Consider the following 12,802-nt stretch of genomic DNA (forward strand, 5'->3'; position numbering starts at 1 on the left):
GTTTTGCAAATAACCACTCATGGTTTCGTCCGGTATGTTATTTTTCATTTGTGAGCCTAGGGCAAATAAGACGACTTCCATGCATTAAAAATTGGTAATACTTCATCATTCTGGTGATATAATCCAGACGAAATACCCTTTGATCGGTCTTTTGCATATCGGGTGCTGTCAGTTCGTTACCACAAGGTGATCCAGTCAGTTATGCCATACGGAAAATCACTATCTCTGAATACTCATCGGCAGTAAGCATCATTACCGTTGGTCGAGTCCTGCATACCTGTTTTGTCATTAGGATTTACTAGCCGTCCTCAAAGCATCTGAAGTTGTTACGCGGCGGCAAGTGAGTGAAGATACGGGAACTTAGATTAGCTAAGTGACCGAGGCGAGCGGTGGCAGCAAACAGAGTAGCGACTTCTAAGGCGACGGGTATAAGGGGCTACCAGATAATGCTCCATTTAAAGAGGTACAACTATGCTCCCGGTCGAACGTCGCGAACACATTTTTGCTTTTGTTGAAGAAAAAGGCTGTGCCAATATTGAAGAAATGGCCGAACGTTTTGATGTGTCCCAAATGACCATCCGTCGTGATATTCGTACTCTGGAACAAGAAGATAAACTGCGTGTAACTTACGGAGGTGCAGTCTCCAAAAGCTTTCTGATGGAAGACATTCCCTACGAAAAGAAAAATGCTGTTAATATTGAAGAAAAGAAGTCCATCGCCCATGAAGCACTGAAGCAGGTCCGGGAAGGTCAGATCGTCCTTCTAGACTCAGGCACCAGTACAATGGCGCTGGCTAAACTGATGATGCGCATAAAAGTGACTGTCATCACGACTGACTTGAAGATTGCACTTCAGCTGTCAGATTCTTCAACCGTTAAGGTGTTCACCACGGGTGGTAATGTCAGTGCTATCACCAAGGCTCATACCGATGTTGCAGCACTGTCTTTCTTGGATAGCATTAATGCGGATATTGCCTTTCTAGCGACCAACAGCTGGAGCCTGAACAACGGCGTGACCACTGCGTCAAATGATCATTACTACATTCGTCGTAAAATGATGGAACGGGCCAATAAAACTGTTTTGCTGGCTGACTCCAGTAAATTTGGTGCTTCTAGCATGAAAACCATCAGTCGTCTGGAAGATCTGGACTGTATTATCACGGACAGCAAATTTGACGATGAAAATCTGGCTGCAATACGTGAAGCTGGTGGCAATATTATTCTGCCATCCTGAAAAATCAGGTAGATAACAGAGGGAGCCAGAAGACTCCCTTTTTTATGGCGTCCAATATTGCTGCTAAGCTTATATTAATTTTATTATTTTTAGGCGATTCAAGAGTGATCGATAGCGGCAATGCCTCACATGATCTGCATTCCCATGGGTGATCTTTGCGGTATCGGTGCTGAGATCATAATCAAATCCCTGTGCAACTAGGGATTCTGCGGAACATTCCGAGTGGTGGTGACTGGCGATCGCATCTGGCTGTAACAGGCAGCCCGTCTATGTCGAAAGAACGTCCATTTCCTATCAGTAAATGACCCCCCTGCTGACCCACACTGCAGCGGCCATATACATCTGCTCCACTCTCCCATTGAGGATATTGAGAAGATTGGATTTGGCAAAGTCTCGGCAGAACCAGGAGCGGCTGCATAACAGTTCATTGAACAAGCTGTCAGCTATGTGCAAAACCAAGGCTATGGTTCGATCGCCACACCACCTATCAACAAGAAATCCCTTCTAGTTGCGACAGTCCCCAACATTTGGCACACAGAAATGCTTGCATCACTAACTTGAACCATTGACCTTGTTACGATGTCTCAAGTATCGTGGCTAGGAGTCTTTTTTTTAACTCGATATCTATCTTTAAAGCAGGTCTGTAGCGCAATCGTAGACAGCAAAGTATTCAAGGGAATTATCAGGCGTGCTGGATTCTTCAGTCTCTTGGTATCGTATCACCATCTCTGGCAGTTGCCGGCCTGAATCCCCACTGTGGAGAAAATGGACTGTTTGGGGGATGAAGAGGTTTGTACCATTAAGCCAGCGGCTAGACTGGCACAGCGATAAGGATTGAATGTAAGCGGCCAAATTCCAGCAGACTCTGTCTTCCATCAGGCACTTTATGGTGCCTATGACGGCGTGCTCTCCATGTACCATGACCATAGACATATCGCCACAAAGAAGGTGGATTTTGAAAAAAACAGTTTCCATTACCTGTGGCCTGCCATTTCTTAGGATATCGGCATATCGTGGTATTGCATACGATACAGCATGAACCGGTCAGGGCAGCGAAGTCAGCCCGACAGGGGCCATCAAGGTTGCTATTTAATACACGACTAATAATACCAAGCGAACATTCTAACTAACGTGAGTTCGACGCTTCCATTTTGGCTACATACCTTGGATTTAAGGGCTTGAGGCTAGTAATGTTTTTTGAAAGGTGCCCAAAGGCTCCTTCGGAGCCTTTGCCAGCCAATTCAGTTTCCGCTGATGATGGTGCCCATCAATCACAATGACCAACTGCCGTTTCTGCTCAGAATCTAGCCTGTGCGCTTCCTTGAAAGCTTCTTCTATCACAGCTTATGCCTCTCTTTCTACACTGGCTAGACTCTCTTATTCCTAGCTGGAGGATGGAATTTAACAACGTTGTCGCTTTTCCAATCCATATCCATGACCGATTTTGCCGTTCAAGGATTTGGTTTCACCTTAGAAACGGTGGCTATCTGTGTCATTCGTTTGCGATCTTTATTCTCTCCCGGACTGAGCCTAGTTTGCAGCTTCTGCTGACTCTTTTGCTCGTTATTCCTAATTGCTTACCTCAACCCTTCCGGGCGCATTACTAGGTCCTTACCGTCAAAACTGTGAATCTGCAGGTATTCTGTTTGTTAAATACCAACCTTGCGCTGTTCGTAACAAGCCTCAAAGTTTTGAGCCGTATCCGCTACTAGTTGCATAGGCTGTCATTTTCCAACCATACTTTGGTAACTCTCACGATGTCGTTTAATCATTTGATCATAAGAGTGATTCCTCAAATAGCTGACAATTTTTCCCTCATGGCATCATAGTACTTGTCAGTATTGAGGTTTAACTGATCATACAGCGGGAACATGCTGGATTGCTTCCGCTGGTGTAACCTCGACGTCTCACTACGACAGAGCCAAACAAGCTGGCCAGGTATCGTGAGGTATTTTTCTGACGTGATTTCCTGTTCACCGTCGCTACTTGTTACCGACGATTGTAGCGGCTCATCATTGGCCTGTTTATCCAAATACCCTTGGAGGATAAGGCGCAACACTTCGTTGCCTTCAGTCAGGATCATCGCTCTCTTATGGTGCCATGCTCATGTTGGATAGTGGATTAAAGGTGCTGAATGATAGCGTCCAAATGATCACGAGCTGGTGGAAATAATGAATAATCGATGGTATTGGCGCATGATGCGTTCACAAGAGGCGGTGTTATGAAGTTATTGATGTGCTGACGTTATATCACCATAAAACCGTCTCTTCTTCGTGATCTCATATATCGAAAATCATGGTGTTTTAGCGGCTGCATTGTTGTATCAAAAGAGCCGAACACAATTACAATGGCATAGACAATTCATCTGTCATTCAAAAAATCCTCCAGTGATATCTAGGCTATCACTCAGTGCAATAATGACCATCATCATCTATTTCCATCAGAGTGCCTTTAGCAATTTTAGACGCTATTATGAGCGCCTAGTCACACAACATAATCAGACTATTTTCCGAATCTGGTATCCTACAATCGTTTTGTAGAACTCATGAAACAGGCTTTGATACCACTGATTGTTTATCTAAAGTTTCAGTGCATGGGTAACCAACGGGCCTGTCATTTATTGATTCGATGCCCATCGTTGCTGTGACAACCATAGGATCAACAGCCACAAGGTCTTTGGTGAATAGGCTAAATGGGGGAAACCGTATACAGGGTGGAAGTTTGGTTTTAAGTTACACTTTAGCATGAACCATCTTGAAGAAATGCTATCATTTTTCCTGACACAGGTTAACACCTATGACCGTAAACCAGTACCATATCTTACCGAAGAGTTAACGGGTTGGATTTATGGAGATAAGGGCTATGTTTCTGAGAAGTTAGTAGCCTAGTTTCTGGAGAAAGGCCTGAACCTAGTAACTAAAGTCAGGAAAAATATGAAGCCAAAAGAGCTAACGGCCTATGATAAAGTGGTGTTTAGGAAACTGGCAGTAATAGAAAGCGCAGATGATCAGGTGAAGAATATTTTGCAGATCGAACATACTCTACACCGTTCACCATTTAACTTCGCTGTAAACCTTATGGCAGGATTGATTGCTTATGCACGGCATCCTAGAAAGCCACATACTGATGTTCCGGTACTAACAAAAGGTGTACCAATGGTTTTCTGAGCGTCGAACTCACGTTAGTTATTGGTTCGACGATGTTACATAACCATAAAACCGTCTCTTTTTCGTTATCGTATATATTGAAAACCATGATGATTTAGCGGCTACATTGTTGTGTCAAAAGAATCACCCCCTATGGAGTTATTGGTTTGACGACGTTACATCACTATAAAAACGTCTCTTTTTCGTTACCTGATATATCGAAAACCATAATGTTTTAGCGGCTGCATTGTCGTATCAAAAGAGTCGCACTCAAGGCCTATTCAGCCATCATTCAAAAGATTACCGCTTATAATGGGAAATAGTTTGCTGATCACGAGACGATAGCGAAAGCGCTACAAGCAGATGTGTTTTTTGCACACCCTAATCGATCCTGCGAGATATGGCTCAATGAGAAGACTAATGGGCTTATCAGGCAGTATTACCCAAAGGAGATGTCTTTTGATCAAGTCACAACAAAGGATGTTTAGTTTGTAGAAAATAGCCTCAATGATAGACCAAGAAAAACTTTTAGTTTCAGAACACCAAGGGAAGTGTTTTTAACACGGTTGTCGTATTGAGATAAATAGCCAATTGCACTTACAAGTTGTATCCACGTAGTATTTCAGAAATGAGGATGCGTCTCTTGGGGGGTTAATTTTAATTAATCAGAGCATTCGACGAAGTACATCATGCTCAGGCTTATCAAAATAGCGGTGCTTAAGGGCTACCAGAGTATGCAATACCACAATGCCCAATAGAACATAGGGGATTGTTACGTGTATATCATGGAGCCGGCTAGTCAGATCAGGATTTTCCTTCATAACGCTCGGTATGGTCAGGTTGAAAAATGGTACATCCCGGCCACCGGCGTTTGACATAAGATAACCACTGAGTGGTACCAGAAACATAAAGAGATAAAGGAGCCAATGAATCAGTGTTCCCAGTTTTTTCAAATAATCTGGCATGCTATCTGGTAAGGGAGGAACACGACTAGTCCAGCGAATAACAAGACGGGCAAAGAGCAAAAAGATGACCATAACTCCGAAGGATTTGTGCCAATGGTAAAGGTCATACTTGTAGCTGACACTTTTATCCAGACCCTCCATATACCAGCCGACCCATATCAGGCTAAGAATAAGCAGAGCGACAATCCAGTGCATCAGGCGCATGAGTACGGGGTATCTATCAGAGTTGCTCATCGGTTTGCCATTGCATGTTTTTTTAGATAGTAAGATATCGTAATTTATTACCTGCTTTTCACCACAATTGATATTTTCCTTAATCTACTGTTTACACGATAAAAGACACTCAGGAACACTATGATACAGCCATTCCAGTGCCAGATTAAAAGTCTGGATCACCTTGGCTTGGTCGCTGCAACATGCCGTGAGCTAAAGATAGCTGAATATATTTATGCACGCATAACCAGTGATTCTGATGCACGGGATATTACTATCGGACAGGATGTTGTAGCAATGACTATCATTATTACCTCTGTGCTTCAGTCAGCTTGAGGAGCCTTGTTGGTATTGGCAAGGTCGTGCAGTCATGTAACCCAGTCTTGATACCATTACTTTCAAATCAATGTTCCTGTTGAATCGATAAAAATATTCAGCAAGGTATCTTGGCAGATGCTTTTGGTAAATATTGTGGTAACTGCCTTTCAGAGGATGTTTGACGTTCCAGATCATGGTGTTGACCCACGTAAACCACTCATTAGCCATCATTCGTGACCACCACTTGTTACCACTGCTGTATGAGGGTGTCCGGTGTCTGCTATTCCTGTGAATGCCCCGAGGCCATCACTGCCAATACAGCAGGTATGATCACCGAGATGCTTTTGCGCTCATAGTTACAGCTCCTTTTCCCGGGAACTGGTGACTATGCTGAAACGCATGTATAACTGGTGGTTTTCCTCGTTGTTTGGCACGGTGGCAACAAAATGGTGTTTGTTTTCAGAATTTCTTCCTCGTTGACTCTATGTTTTTTACCAACCCCGTAGGAATCACTTATCTGCACATATCATTACAGGGGACGGCTGTCATCCAGTTCTTTCATTACCTGCATAAACTTGTGCCTCAAGCGCCCCACAGTATTATAAGAGATTGGTGCGGCTCTTTTGATACGATTATGCAGCCGCTGAAATATCATGGCTTTCGATATATCCGGTAACTAAAAAGGGACGGTTTTATCAGTATATAACGTCGTCACACCAATAATTACATAACTCCGTATATTGTGCACGTATCCTACGCCAATACCATCGATTATTCATGTTTCTCACCAGCTAGTGATTATTTTGACGTTATCATTCAGCACCTTGAATCCACTATTCAACAAGAACATGGCACCATAGAGAGCTATATCAGGACTGAAGGTAACTAAGTGTTGCGCCTTCTCATCCAGATGGTATCTGGATAAACAGGCCAATGATAAGCCGCAGTAATAGTCGGTAACGAGTATCGACGGTGAGCAGAGCAATCACGTCAGGGTAAATACCTCCCGATAACTGACCACCTTGTTTGGTTCTGTTGTAGTCAGGTGTCGTAGTTACAGCCAGCGGAAGCAATCAAGCGTGTCTTCGCTGGATGCTCAGTTAAACCTCGATGGGCGTGGTTCCACTGCTACGATGCCACATTCATTTGTTCTCCATAATTACGAAGGCGAGAGCATTCCTGATGGAAGTTCCAATACGCCTGCCAATCTCTACTTGAATTTAGTGAGCGTAGCTTCAACACAGCCTCTGTCCCTTGCACACTCCACTTTGCCCAAGTTAGATCCATACGGATATGTATCAAATGGTGGCAAGCTTCCTCAATGACTCCATTGGCAATCTGATCGCCAGCATCCAGCGCCTAGTCGTAGTAGAGCCTTGGACGGTTTTTTTGGATATAGTCCGCACCCTTATCAGTGGCCTCCATGCTTGTCAAATCTCTCTTGCTTGCATTTGGCCTGATTCCCCTAGGCACCTTGTCAGACTCTCCCCTGAGTATCTTAAGGGATCGTTCTGCCCCCCAGCTTTTAATAGCCTAATCCCTCTTGTCGAGTAAGCAGTGACCGGCTTTCCACAGATATTCAAGTATATGGATAAAGTCCATGACGATGGTTGCCTGAACTACCTTCTTTTTCATAATCCTGGTAATCAGTTTCCGCTGATGATGGTGCCCATCAATAACAATGATCCACTGCCGGGTTTGCTCCTGATTTGCCTGAGCGTTTTCTCGAAAGCTTCTTCTATCATGGCTTACGCCTTTCTTTTTACACTTGCCCACACTCTCTTATTCTTGGAGGGATGACGGAATTTAACAACGTTGTCGTTCTTCCGATCCATACCCATGGCCTATTATGCCGTTCGACGATTGGATTTTACCGTATAAACTGTGGCTACCTGTGCTATTGGTTTGCGATTTTTCTTCTCTCCCGGACTGAGTCTGGTTTGCAGCTTCTGTTGACTCTTTTGCGCGTTCTTACGTGTTGCTTCCCTAAACCATTCGTGGCGCATCACCAAACCCTTACCGTCAAAACTGATGATCTGCAGGTTTTCTGTTGCTCAATCACAACCTTGAGCTGTTCGTAAAAAGCCTCAAAGTCTTGAGCCGTATCCGTTACTAGTTGCATAGCCTGTCGTTGTTTAACCACACTTGGGCAACTTTCACGAGGTCGTTTAATCGTTCGATCATAAGAGCGATCCATCACATCTCTGACAATGTGTTTCCTCATGCCATCAGAGCACTTGTCAGTATTGAGGTTGCACTGAGCATCCAGTGGGAACACGCTGGTTTGCTTCAGCTGGCTGTAACTACGGCAGAATCAAACAATCTGGTCAGTTGTCAGGAGGTATTTTGTCTGGCGTGATTTCTCTGCTCATCGTAGCTACCAGTTACTAACGATTGCTGCGGCTCATAATTGGCTGTTTATCCAGATGCCTTTGAGGAGAAGGTGCAACACTTTGTTGCCTTCAGTCTGTATATCGCTCTCTATGGCGCCATGCTCTTGTTGGAGAGTGGATTCAAGGTGCTTAATGATAGCGTCCAAATGATCACTAGCTGGTGAGAAGAATGAATAATCGATGGTATTGGCGTAGGATGTGTTCACAATATACGGTGTTGTATAGTGATTGGTTTGACAACGTGATATCATCATAAAATCGTCTCTTTTTCGTTACCGGATATATCGCAAACCATGATGTTTTAGCGGCTGCATTGTCGTATCAAAAGAACCACACCCAACCTCAATACTGACAAGTATTTTGATGGCATGAGGGGAAAAATTGTGAGCTATGTGATGTATGGCTCTTATGATCGAACTATTAAACGACATCATGAGAGTTGCCAAGGTATGGTTGGAAAACGATAGGCTATGTAACTGGTAGAGGATATGGCCCAAGACTTTTAGGCTTTCTAACGTTAGTTTGACGAGATAATCCATTGCGCTACACAGGCTGTAGCCTTTTTGTACATATTCATGTGGCAGGGAAAGAGTGATTTGAGTACTTTATTGATTCCCAATGACTACTTAGTAGCCATTGGGAATTTTTCAAAAAAAACATCACTAACGAGAGTGTTACGCTAAGAAGGCCATTGGAACACCTTCATGTTAGTTCCGGAACATCAATATGTAGCTTTCTGGGCTGCCGTGTATAGGCAATCAATCCTGCCATCAGGTTTACAGCAAAGTTAAACTTGATTACCATCTGATCTAATCCTCCTTCCCGGCGAAACTTGCGACACCGTTTTCCCTGGAAGTAGAAGGTCCATCATGGCCAAGAATAAAATGCAGTTTCAGAAAGGCATGAGCTTTGTGGAGTGCTTTCAGCAATATGGCTAGGAACAACAATGGTGTGACCAGTTGGTCAAATGGTGGTGGTCAAATGGGTTTGAATGTCCTCTGTGTTGTTGTCGGTAGTGTTGCGTCCTAAAAACCCGTGAGCTCTATTAGGGCAATCGCTGCCGTCACCAGACATAATTGACTATGGGCACCATTCTGGAAGCTAGCAAACTGCCCTTTACCTCTTGGTTTCTAGGCGTGTTTTTATTGACTCAGGCCAAAAATGTCATATTGGCTATGGAGCTCTCGAGCCAGCTGGGAATCTCTTATAATGCTGTTTGGCGCTTTAAGTACAAGCTTATGCAGGTAATGAAAGAACGTGATGACAGCCGTCCTCTGCGGGGATATGTTCAGATGGATGATTCCTGCTGAGGTGGTGAAAAATATGGTGGCAAACATGGAAGAGGTTCTGAAAACAAGCACCAATTTGTTGCCTCCGTGCAAACTACCCGCTGGATGTGCGTTTCAGCATGGCCACAAGTTTCCGGAAAAAGGAGCGGGCACTCTTGGTGCAAAAGCATCTTGGTGATCATCCCTGTTGTGTTGTCAGTGATGGTCTCAGTGCATTCACAGGAATGGCCGATGCCGGGCACCAACATACAGCAGTGGTGACAGGTGGTGGTCACGAACCGATGGCTAATAAGTTGTTTACGTGGATTAACACCATGATCGTGGACGTCAAAAATTCTCTGGAAGGCAGTTGCCACAATATTAACCCGAAGCATCTCCCAAGATACCTTGCTTAATATTGCTATAGATTCAACCGGCTTTTTGATTTGAAAGCAATGTTATCAAGGCTTGGTTACATTACATGGCTGCGCGAACTTGCCTCATGCCAGCGAGGCTCCTTAAGTTGGATGATGAACAGTGGTAATCAGGGAGTTAAATGGTGACCGGTGTTGAGCATGCTCTGGAGCTCTAGGGCCGATATGCTATTCTTGGTCTGAGTTATTAAAAAAATGTTTGGAAATCAAGTGGTAAATGGCAGTTTGCTAGCTTCCATAATGGTGCCACTGGTCAATGATGTCTGGTGACGGCAGCGATCGCACTGAGAGCTAACGGGTTTAGGGTGCCATATTCCGGATAACAACACAGAGGACATTCAAACCCATTAGGCCACCGCTATTTGAAAAACTGGGCACGGCATTGTTGTTCTTGGCCATATTGCTGAAAGAATTACACTAGGCGCATGCCTTTCTGAAACTGAATTTTGTTCTTGGCCATGATGCACCTGCTACTTCTAGGGAAACGGTGTCATAAGTTTAGATGAGAAGGAAACTTAGGTCAGATGGTAATAAGGAAGTTAAATGGTGAACGGTGGCTGGTATGTGCAATCTGCGAAAGATTCTTCCACTGTTCATTTACGCTTACTATTACTGCCAGTTTCCACAAGATCACTTTATTAAAGGCCATAAGCTCTTGTGGCTGTTCACAGACAACGATGGGCGTAGAATCAATGAATGACAGGCCAGTTGGTTGGCCCATGCACTGAGATTTTAGATAAACCGCAGTGGTATCAAAGCCTGTTTCATGAGTTTTACAAAGCGATTGTAGGATACTAGGTTCGGGGAATAGCCTGATTTATGTTGTGTGATCAGTTGCTAGCAATAGTGCTTGACATTGCGAAAGGCACTCTGATGGGAATAGATGATGATGATGATGTTATTATTTCACTGAACGATAGTCTAGATATCACTGGAGGTTTTTTTGACTAACAGATTAGTTGTCTATGTCATTGTAATTAATAATGTTATGCAGAAATCATCCACATAACAGAATACACTGATAATAGACACGGAGCCTCCAGATCGTTATCTATGGTTTGGTATCCTAAAGATAGTTAAGTGGCTGGGGCTCACCTGCCTTGCACCATCGAATTCACCTTAATTCCCTTCTTTTTCATAATACAAGTATCAGTTTCCGTTGATGAGGGTGCCCATCAATCACTATAATCCACTGCCGTTTCCGCTCCTGATATCACCTGAGCTCTTCCTAGAAAGCTTCTACTATCACGGCTTCCTCCTCTCTTTCTACATTGTGCAACACTATATTATTCCTGCCGGAAGGACGGAATTTAACAACGTTGTCGCTCTTCCGATTCATATCCATAACCGATTCTGTCGTTCGAGGATTGGGTTTGACCGTATAAGCTAGTGGCTACCGGTGCCATTTGTTTGCGCGTTCTTCCTAGTTGCTTCCCTAAACCCTTCCGGGCGTATCACTAGGCCATTACCGTCAAAACTTAGAATCTGCAGGTCTTCTACTTGCTTAATCTAAACTTTGAGCTGTTCGTAAAAAGCCTCACAGTCTTGAGCCGTATCTGCTACCAGTTGCATAGCCTGTTGTTTTCAACCAATACCTAGGCAACTCTCACTATGTAGTTTAATCGTTCGATCATAAGAGCAATCCATCACATCGCTGACAATTTTTTCCTCATACCATCAGAGTACTTGTCAGTATTGAGGGTTAACTAACATCCAGCGGGAACACGCTGGATTGCTTCCGCTGGCTGTAACTGCGACGCCTGACTACAACAGAACCAAACAAGCTGGTCAGTTGTCTGGAGGTATTTTTTCTAACGTGATTCCTTTGCTCCCCGTCACCGACGATTGATGCAGCGCATCATTGGCCTGTTTATCCAGATATCATTGGAGGATAAGGCGCAACATTTTGTTGCCTTCAGTTTGGATATAGTTCTCTATTGTGCCATGCTCTTGTTGGAGAGTGGATTCAAGGTGCTGAATGATAGCGTCTAAATGATCACGAGATGGTGAGGAGAATTAATAATCGATGGTATTGGCGCAGGATGCGTTCACAAGAGACGGTGTTATGTAGGTATTGGTTTGACGACGGTATGTTACCATAAAACCGTCTTTTGTTCGTTACCTGATATATCGAAAACCATGATGTTTTAGCTGCTTTGTTGTCATACCAAAAGAGCCGTGCCATATGTTATTGCAGCCTATTGAAGGCCATGATCATTATTACTCTGCTGAAGGCTGAAGGATCTTCCTGTTATGGAGAGGTTGAGCAACGTTGGTTATGTTCCAGAATGATAATTGCAAGTGCAGTGACCAGAAAGCGCTAACCAAAAGGGTACAGAAAAGTCACTTAAGGAGGACGTAATCTGGGGAAACTTGGCAAAAAGGCATTTCGTTGCAGGAATGATGCTTGAAGGCATTTTCTTCTGGCAAAAGCAATGTGAATACTGTCAAAGCTCAAAGCCAGAGGTTATCAGCGACCCCTGCTATGGGGAAAAAGGTTATCTATCGACGGATAGTGAACCTGATCATGTGGAGTACCATGTACAAGCAGCCTGTTTTGTAGCATGCGAGAAGTACGAGGATGAGCAGTCTTTACTGGGGTGCTTGATTCTTGGCACTAATGACCTGAATCAGGATGATTTAAATGCGTGGGAATTGTTGTCTACCTATAAGTCGCAGTAATATGTTTGAAGAGGATCTAGATTTCTGAAGAGCCCAGATTTCATGGTGTCGTCCCTTTACCTTAAAAAGCCTGAACGCATTGAAGCGCTGCTGATGGTAATGACTTTCTGTCTTATGGTCTATGCTGCTTTACAACACAGAATAAGGCCG

At 43.9% G+C, this 12,802-nt stretch overlaps 1 protein-coding gene across 1 annotated transcript; it reads left to right on the plus strand.

Annotated features, from left to right (window-relative positions):
- Nucleotides 1–543: 543 nt before the first annotated feature.
- LOC311328711 (putative HTH-type transcriptional regulator YulB) lies at nucleotides 544–1,653 on the plus strand (the record flags this gene model as incomplete). The annotated part of the gene is made up of 2 exons (XM_084462642.1): nucleotides 544–1,150; nucleotides 1,532–1,653. 2 exons carry the CDS (start codon nucleotides 544–546, stop codon nucleotides 1,651–1,653), a joined length of 729 nt encoding a protein of 242 aa, XP_084318768.1.
- Nucleotides 1,654–12,802: the final 11,149 nt, after the last annotated feature.

This window comes from Borostomias antarcticus (assembly GCF_949987555.1).
Source record: "Borostomias antarcticus genome assembly, contig: scaffold_290, whole genome shotgun sequence".
Taxonomy (NCBI): domain Eukaryota; kingdom Metazoa; phylum Chordata; class Actinopteri; order Stomiiformes; family Stomiidae; genus Borostomias; species Borostomias antarcticus.